Source organism: Benincasa hispida, chromosome 5, assembly GCF_009727055.1.
Source record: "Benincasa hispida cultivar B227 chromosome 5, ASM972705v1, whole genome shotgun sequence".
Taxonomy (NCBI): domain Eukaryota; kingdom Viridiplantae; phylum Streptophyta; class Magnoliopsida; order Cucurbitales; family Cucurbitaceae; genus Benincasa; species Benincasa hispida.
In genome coordinates this window covers 34817513-34826764 of record NC_052353.1, presented here as the reverse complement: position 1 = coordinate 34826764, position 9252 = coordinate 34817513, and the positions used below count along the sequence as shown (strand labels likewise).

Below are 9252 nucleotides of genomic sequence, written 5' to 3'. Positions count from 1 at the left end.
GTACTACAACCATTGAAATAATGAGTATTTTTAAAACAAATGATAAAGTTTACGGGTATTATCTATAATTTGAAAAATTGAAAATTGTGTTATTATTCTCTGAACAAATCATATTAATACATAAAACATTTGACCATAATTATCTTGCAAAGAGCCATAAGTTCATCAATTGTGAAGACAAAGATGTCAATATCAATAAGAATATTATAATGTGGTAGAAAATGATGGGAAGGGAGTGAGGGTTAAGAGAAAACAAAATTTAACCAATCTTAATGAAATATAATGTTTTTGTGGGGTTCTTAGAATATGAAAAATTAAATTTTAATTAGCAATGAAATCTTAGTTTATTTTCTTAATGATGCTGTATAATAAGGTTTTTATTTTTATTTTTTTAATTGAAGTGTAACTCAAGAGGTTGAATATTGGGCAGACAATTTCAAAGTGGACTCTCATTCTTCCAATAAAAAAGATTGCCAAGATTTGTGATCAATTGTATTATATAATAACTATATATTTAATCAGTTTTACATATAAATTATATATTGTAACATGAAATTAATTATTAAATATTTTTATTACAACAATGGTATAAGACGAGGATCGAACCTCTAACTTTAAGGAAGGAAATGCATGTCAATTACTGCTAAGCTAAGCTCACTTTGATTACTATATAAAATTAATATAATATATCATTAGTGTACTTACCTACATTATTATAATCAAAAACCAAAATACCAAACAAAAGAGTTAAAAATACAATGTCGTATGCATATTAAAGATTAGTAAAGAAAAGGAAAGTTAAATTACATATTTAGTCCAAAAACTTTAAGATTTGTATTTATTTAGTTTCTAAATATTTAAAAGTTTGTAGTAAGTCATTAAGGCCTCTTTGTTGGACAATCTAGATTTTGTTCTATGGTTTTGTATTTACATACTACCGTGAATATGTGAATATGTATTTTTCAAAATTATTTTTGAATTTTGTAATCTAAATGATGGAAATTTTGAGAAGCAATATTTTTATGTTTTCATTGTATATAGATTAAATTTGAAAATTTAAAATGCAGATTTATATTAAAAATATAAAACTCAAATCATTTTGAACATTTATTTAAACCGAGATCCAGTTTATGAATTTCCTATCAAATATATATTTAAAAATATGAAATTCAATTTATTTTTTTGAATCCTTGTTTTCAAATGACTTACATTATTTTGTATATAATTAGTCTTTAAAATTTCAATTTTCTAACCAATAAATCCTTGACAAATTCAAAATATCAAACAACCAATTGATTTATTAGATGCAAATTTCAATTTATGTCTAATGATCAAAGTTAAGATGTTAATTTCATAATTTTAAAAGTTTAAAAAGGGACTAAATTTGTAATTTAACCGAGAGAGAGAATAGAAATGTATTGGTAACAGAATGAAAGAAGCAAAGTTTTCATCTATTTCATCACTTCCAAACAAGGCATTACAAACCAAAGTAACTGAAAAAAGAGGCTCATACATTTTCATGTATAGCCTCTAAAACATCAAACAGAAGAAATGAACTGTCAAAAAACAAAAAAGAAGAAGAACAAAGGCCTGTTCTGACCAACAAACTTAAAAAAACCAACTTCCCCTGAAGGAGAAACCACAGAATTTGATGCTTTTTGGGCAGCAACTTCAATGGAAAAAAACAACCCTCCAAACAAGCTGTGAGGTCACTTCTAATGAAACAGGTAGGTGACAAATACAACATGATTTAACATGCAAAAAGGAAAGGGAAAAAATGAAAACCCCACCTGAAATGTGAATCTCACAAGTGGTTTGCTTGAAGATTATTGGTCCAAATTTGGTTGAACATCACAGACCTGTAAACATAATGGCTTTAAAAAGGGATAGGTTTTGTTTAGTTTTGTTTTATACTTTTATATGATTGTTCTTATTTTGTTGTAGGCCAAGGGCTGCTCCTGATCTTATTTAAAAAACTCTTCTATCTTCTCGTTAAAACAAGCGCAGAGTCGACTGCAACTTCTTCACGAGTTCCTTTAATGTCAAACAGAATTCCTTATCCATCTGCAAAAAGGTGAATATGTTTCAAGAAAACAGCATCAGGAAAATGTAATGTATCTATAAGGAACTGATTGTAGTTGGTTCTTAAGCTCGGAATTTCGGTTTCGAGAGATCTAAGTATCCGGTCGGTTATGTAGATGGCGTATAGTTATTACCTGCGCGATAATAGTTATGTCGAGAGCGAGACTCCCAAATGACATAACACTGCTGTTGACTATTGTAAGGTGCAACTTTTCAATTTCAGCAATTGTTTTCTCTATGACATCTTTCTTTTTTTCACAGTGTACTCTTATAAGGACATTTTTGTCACAAAATCTTGCTTCGATTTCAGGAAGTGGCTCGTCCTCCTCTTTTGATGTGTTGTTTCCATCAGCAAAAACTTGGGATTTCCTGACGAATACCACCGATTCGATGTCTTTCCTGCGGGTTTGTTCCTCTAGTATCTTCACTTTCTCTTGGAGTTGTTTCAGATACTTAATGGCATCTCCAAGAACTGAAGCCTTGTCCATCTATCAGCAAGGGAAATAACAGAGTTAAAAAGTTTCTTTCCATTTCTATTTACCTAACGGATCAACTTTCGGATGCAAAGAACTCTAGAACTAGAGGAACAGTAAGGGAAAAAAATCTATGATGTACTTTTCAATAGAGCCTTTACCTTCTTTAGGCCAGGAACTATAGCAGATAAAGCGATAAACCGCTGGCTGAGCTTCTCTCGCCGTCGCCGCTCTGCAAGAATATGATCTTGAGCCTGGGGGATTCTACTGTTTGTAGAGGGACTCCTTGTTCCACGATTCGACTTGGTTACATGGCTTTGGTAGGCTAATGAGCCTTGAGAAACCAAGATATCAGATGGGAGGTTGCTAATACTCTGAGGACACACAACCTCCTCTTTTGGCCTCGTGAAGTCCATTTGGTTCGAGTAGTTGGAAGCCGAAACAGATGCAGTCGGATAAGCAATTACTTGTGAATTTGGCAAATGATTAGTTGTTTGGTATGAACTCCATTCATCATTTTTGAACTGTTTCACATACCCAAGTATGGCATTGTGTGAATGGTTTAAAGAAGCCTTTTGATCAAAGTTTGTTTGAGCATAAGAATGCTGCAAATTCTCCCCCAAAGAAGCTGCTAATGGGAGCATACCAAGCTCATCCATTGAGCTCTTGTGCCACTGATTGACAAAGCCATTATCCTCCATTCCCTAAAAATGAAAAATAGACATCATCAATGCCTCATTTCCTTTACCTAATCCGAACATTTCCAAAAACGAACACTACCCGAAAACTCGAGTTGATTTAAGGTATGTACACGCTTCACACGTCCCTAATTAGCACAAGACCCAATGAGCGATTACTAATATAAATAGGAAAAGAAAGAACAGGATTCGAACACAGGAACTCCGACTCTGATAGACATACTATGATTTGATCCAAAAGCTTAAGTCAATGAGTTATGATATATTCTTAAAACAGATTTAACACAACAATACACAAACAAATTCTAAAATAGCATTGTGTTCATCAAATCCTCTTACCATCTCAGAAAAAACCACCATAGATGATTTCTCCATTCAAAAAGTTTCTTCTCCTCCAAAATAAAACTTGTCAAACCAGTCCTCTGAACTACAAAAAAAAGGCACAAACTATGTCAATTCACCAACCCTAATTTTCTCAACTTCCCATCAAAAGCTACAACAAAAGAACAGTCCCACAACAATGGAGAATCTCTAAACACCCATTAAACCCAATTACAAAGAAACCCATTAAAGCAAACATGAACCCATTTTCAGAAAATGGGCAAAGAAGAGATTGCAAAAAAGGGGGCAAGAAAGTTTTTTCTTCTCACCTCAATAATGGCGAAAAGCTTGAATTTGTCGAACCCCAGAAAGGGAATAGACATGGAGAGGTTTTTTTCAACCTTTATGGTTCAACTATCAATGGCCAAATTTTTGAACAGTCGCTCTCTGTTTCTCACGGGTTAGAGTTGGGGATGTATGTGAATCAAAAGAAAATTTGATTTGTCAAATGGAAAAAAAGTCTTGTAGAGATTAAAGAAATGAAAGAGAGAAAATAATAAATGGGTCACTCTTAGCTGACAAAATGATAGTTTTGATTTGCAATTCTTTTCTCTTTTTGTTGTTTTGTGGACTTTCCAAGGGCAACTTCACCAACTAGCTTTTGAAATTTTGGTTAGTGGGTTGATGGTTGATTATAAAATAAATGAAAATTTCCAGTTCCCAATTCTTTTGAGAATATAGTATTCTTGCAATTATGGGCAGGAAGGATTCACACCTTTGATTAACAATAATAACAAAGATTATTGATGTAGCCTGGGTTATGGAGGTAGTTATCACAAGTTTATCGTTTCTTGGTAGGATCTCTTCTTAAGGTCGAAGATTTGATCACTCATTTTCATAATTGTTGTATTGAAAGAAGTTTATCTAAATTTAACTATCTTAACATAATTTAGGGTCCGTTTGGATTGACTTGAGCTAGAAGTGTTTTTCAAAAAATTTATTTTTATTAAAACACTTTTGATAAAAAATTAATTAAAATGCACTTGAAAAGCTATTCTGAGTAGTTGCAAACATTTCAATTTCTTCCAAAATAACTTATTTTTTAAATTAAACACTAGAAAATATATTCAAAACATACCCTTAATTGATTAAATTATTATGACCGTGACTAAAAGGTTAGAGTTGTAACTATCATATTAATAAATTAGAGATTTAACTAAGATATTATATATTGTTCAAATAATTATAATAAAAAATGTGTCATCTGCCTAAGAAACGATAGCTCAATTGACATACGATATGTGATAATGACTAAAAGACATGTGATTCAAATCTTATTTTACTTAAAAGAAAAAGTTGTCTTCAAATTTTTGCAAAAAATTTCTTAAAAAATTGATATTACTACTCAAATTAATAAAGTTATAAATCCTTTCATTAGTATTAAACTTTTTTTCTTATTTTGAAAAGGTAGGGATGAAGATTCAAACATTTGGCTTACAAACGTATAAATATCTTAATTACTAGTTGAGCGTTCTACTCAATTAGTTAATTATGTATGTAAGATACTTAGGTGTATTCCAATATGCACATATTTTTATGCATTTCACTCTCATCATACATGAAAAGTAGAATTAAAATAACTTTAAAATTGATAAGAAGAATTTTTTCATGCATCAAATTATGATTAAACAATTTGATGGAATGCATAATGATAGGTGCAACCCGAGACACATTTGAATATTTTTCATATATATGTAGCTCAAGTTAGTTATTGGTATTTATATTCAAATGATAATATCTTGATTTATATATATATATATATATATATATATATATTCCATCAATTGTTATATGTTGTTATTAGTTCTTATTTGCCAAGATGTGAATAGCTCAACAAATATAATGCTGGTATTATTAAGCTCAAGATTAGATGTTTGATTCTCTCATCCTGTGTATTTAATCTAATACTTTTGCGTATATACATATTTAGGAAAATTATTTCAAATGGTAAAATTGCTTAAAATATTTACAAAATATAGCAAAATTTTGAAACTATAAATGATAGACGTTGATAGACACTGATAAATTTCTATTAGTGTCTAACAATATCACTGATAGTCACTGATAAAAGTCTATCAGTGTTCGATATTTATTATTGATAGTTCTAAAATTTTGCTATGTTTTGTAAATATTTTGATTATTTTTTTTATATTTAAAAATAACCCATATATATATATATATATATAAACTTCTCTTATTGATGTAAATTTTATTATTATAATTAAAAAAAACAAATGATGTTGATCTCGTTCAATTTTGGAGAATATTGATAAAATGTTGTCACGTTGACTTGGATAAATATTTAATTCATACGATAGAAACATCAATCTTAAAGGATGTGGGCACATAAATGATTTATTAATTTGTTTCCCATATATATATTTTTTATTAATTCCTGTTCATTACCCTCAAAATCAAATAGCTAGCTCATATTCGAAGGAACCTTTCACACAAGTAATCTAGGCTTTGGAAGTCTTCGACAATGAGGCATGGGATTATATTAGAGATATCCACCAAATTAAATCAATATTTTATTTATACAAAGTTTAATTAAGTTATCAATAAAATGCATTAGTTTAACTTTAAAATCTAATACAATTATAGTGACATAATCGATGTTTTAAATAAAAGATCGATAATTAAATTATTGATAAAGAGATTAATGTCAGCTTAGCTCAATCGTAATAGAAAAATCTACTACTTCTATCGCAAGAATAAATAGATAAATAATAGAGAAATTAAAAAAAAAAACTGGATCCACTAAGCCATCTTCGATTCTTCTCTATCTCTACTAAATTTCTCTATAAATTCTCCTTGATATCCTTTCCTAACATTTTTTTCTTTGAAAATTATCTCTTAGTTCGCTATTTTTTCTTGTTTAGAAGTTTAATTTCTCTTTTTATAATTTTTTTTATCTCGCACCCTCTATTTTTTTTCGATCTCAAATATAATATTTTTTTAGTTAATTTAATCATTCTAAAATTATCTATAAAAAAATATTAATCATTTAAAAATACTTTTAATCAAACTTCAATCATTTGTACAAGTATGAACCAAACATTAACAATTTAAAATATTTTGTAAATCTAATTATAATTAAATAATTTAGTTCAAAACAATTATACTAAAAGTTAATCCTAATTATGCGCTTAAGTCATTAAAAATCACTTTTGATTATTGTATAAAATCACTTTTAAGAGTATAGTTCCAAACATTAAAATGTTTCTATAAAAATGACTATAAAAATGACTTTTAACAATTGATTCGTTAATAAATCAATTTTGTTAAAATCACTCTTTCGAAAACCACTCCCAAATATATCTATATATTGACGCTAACAAAGTAGGGAAAGATTTGTGTCGTCTAAATAGAAAAAGAAAGGGAAAAAGCCAACTTACTTAAACCCTTAAACTTATCAAGTTGCATTAACTTTGAATCATAAATTTTCAAGTTTTACTTTGGGGTTAATTTCTATTAATTTCCCATAATTAATGTCAAAATATTTATAAATTTATTATTTTTTTAAAAAAATTTTTTTTGGCCAAAATAAATTTGATCAATGCAAAAAGCAACAATGGAATAAGTTTATCAAAATTCATAAAATAACAAAAATTTTAGTTCTAATATAATTTTATTAAAAAAAATTATCGACTTAATGTCATAAATATATTTTATAATTAATTTAATATGTAAGAGAAAAACCTTTTTTCATGATATTTGGAGAGAACTTGCAACCTTTTAAAATTTCCCTCTAGTGACGGAAAAGCCAAATTGAGATGAAATTTGCCAAAAATAAGGGGAAAAGTAAAAAAAATAAATAAATAAAAGGTGAAGAAATCGCTTTTTATCTTGATGTTTCGGAGCGCCAATGCTACAATAGTTACAAAGGGTCCTTTTTTTTTATTTTTAAATTTTTATTATAGAAAAAACTTCATTGATCAACAAACCGAAATCTCCAAAAGCCAACGACCATCAATATCATAAATCAATTTAGGCATTACCTACTTCGAAGTAGGGATGTCTATTTTTCCTCACATAAACGGATCCCGCAGGTATCTCTCCCTAATGAAGTGGGGATTCCTGGTTTAGATTGAGAATGTGAGAGTGGTGGAAGAAAAATCTCTAAAAGCTAAACCGGAACAGGGATATTCCGTCTCCATTTAGCCCCCACCCCCACTACGTTAGCCTTCTTTGTTATATTTATTATCATAATTTAACGTAATGTTATTTATTTTTAGTATATAAATATTATATTTAAATTTAAATTTTTGTTGTTATTGTATTTATAGTTATTTTCACCCGATTTTATTTAAAATTGATTAAAAAAAATTCTTCTAAGGAAATCTCGCGAAGTAACAAAAAAAAAATAAATGGAATACGCAGTTCTTTCCAAATAAGCTGAGAAAAATAGATGAAGATGAGGAAATGAAAAAAAAGAATAATTCATATTTAATGAAAACCGCTACCATCTATATTAGATTCTTGTGTAAATTAAGCCTTAATGAATCTCTAATGAATTCCCTAAATTTGATTCGTGTGGTTAAATTACAAATTTTATCTATGTGGCATAGAGAAAGTGAATTTAGTCCTCATGTGGTTTGTTAAATTCTCCTATCATGATAGGCTTATCCAAATAATATGGATATAAGTTTTAAATTCTAATTGTCCCATAACCGTAAACACCAGAACTTATATTTTAAATTGATACAATGATTAGTTTGAAGTGTTAACTATTACATTCACAAAGTTTACGAGTATAAATTAAAATTTCCAAAAAATGTTTAGCTTTTGGATTGAGTTGGTTTAATCAGAGCCTTATGAATTTATTATATTATTTCTAATTTTAACTTACCTAGTTATCAATTAAATTTTAAAAAATTTTCACAAGATAGAAAAAATGCTAAACTATTCACAGAAAAAAAAAAACACTAATAGATACTAATAAATTTCTATTAACCTCTATCAATGATAGATTTGTATTAGTTTCTATCACTGATAGTATCAATGATAGACTTCTATTAGTTTCTATCACTGATAGACACAAATAAGCTTCTATCAGCCTCTATCAATGATAGATTTCAATCAGTTCTTATCACTATTAGATACTGATAGACTTTAAAAAAATGTGTTATGGCAGATGTTGAGAGTAAAGATATATATGTCTTACGAAATCGACAAGTAAAAAAAAATGTAGAAAACGTAAAAGAATAGAGAAGATCAACACATAGATTTATGTGGTTCACCGACTGTAATGTTAGCAACGTACATAGGACAGAGGAAGAAAATTTTTATTAGAGATAATGTTACATAAATTACAGAAGAATGGTACCTCTAGGATTAGAGAATTTATATCATGCACTTCTCTAAATCCTAGGGTAAAATAACCATAAATAAATAAGTATGCTAAATACGAGACTCCCATATTAGGTCGTTCAAAGCATTAGATAATAGATTTAAGGTATTCCAACACAATAAACTTAGTAAGGATAAAGGCACAACAAAACCAAACTCATCCAACTTTGAGTTTAGAAGAATGTCAACCAAAAACTATGGATTTGACTAAGTTAACCAAACTTAGTGAGTAAGGATTAGCTAACTTACAAAGTTGCCTTGACTTT

General features: G+C 28.7%; 1 protein-coding gene across 2 annotated transcripts; it reads right to left on the bottom strand.

Moving 5' to 3' along the window:
* Positions 1 to 1430: 1430 nt before the first annotated feature.
* Positions 1431 to 4101, bottom strand: LOC120077996 (transcription factor bHLH25-like). 2 transcript variants are annotated; one of them, XM_039032151.1, is made up of 5 exons: positions 3904 to 4101; positions 3593 to 3680; positions 2717 to 3259; positions 2217 to 2570; positions 1431 to 2064 (listed from the first exon to the last, which is right to left on the bottom strand). In XM_039032151.1, exons 2-5 carry the CDS (start codon positions 3626 to 3628, stop codon positions 1993 to 1995), a joined length of 1005 nt encoding a protein of 334 aa, XP_038888079.1. In that variant the 5' UTR covers positions 3629 to 3680; positions 3904 to 4101; the 3' UTR covers positions 1431 to 1992. The 2 variants fall into 2 exon arrangements, with proteins under 2 accessions (XP_038888079.1, XP_038888080.1); XM_039032152.1 differs by having other exon boundaries at positions 3593 to 3675.
* Positions 4102 to 9252: the final 5151 nt, after the last annotated feature.

Excerpts from the sequence above, each read along its gene's own strand:
- LOC120077996 (XM_039032151.1), bottom strand. The coding sequence starts at position 3,628 with ATGGAGAAATCATCTATGGTGGTTTTTTCTGAGATG. Across the intron at positions 2,571-2,716 it reads TAGTTCCTGGCCTAAAGAAG|ATGGACAAGGCTTCAGTTCT; the intron begins GTAAAGGCTCTA and ends CCTTGCTGATAG. Across the intron at positions 2,065-2,216 it reads ACATAACTATTATCGCGCAG|ATGGATAAGGAATTCTGTTT; the intron begins GTAATAACTATA and ends ACCTTTTTGCAG.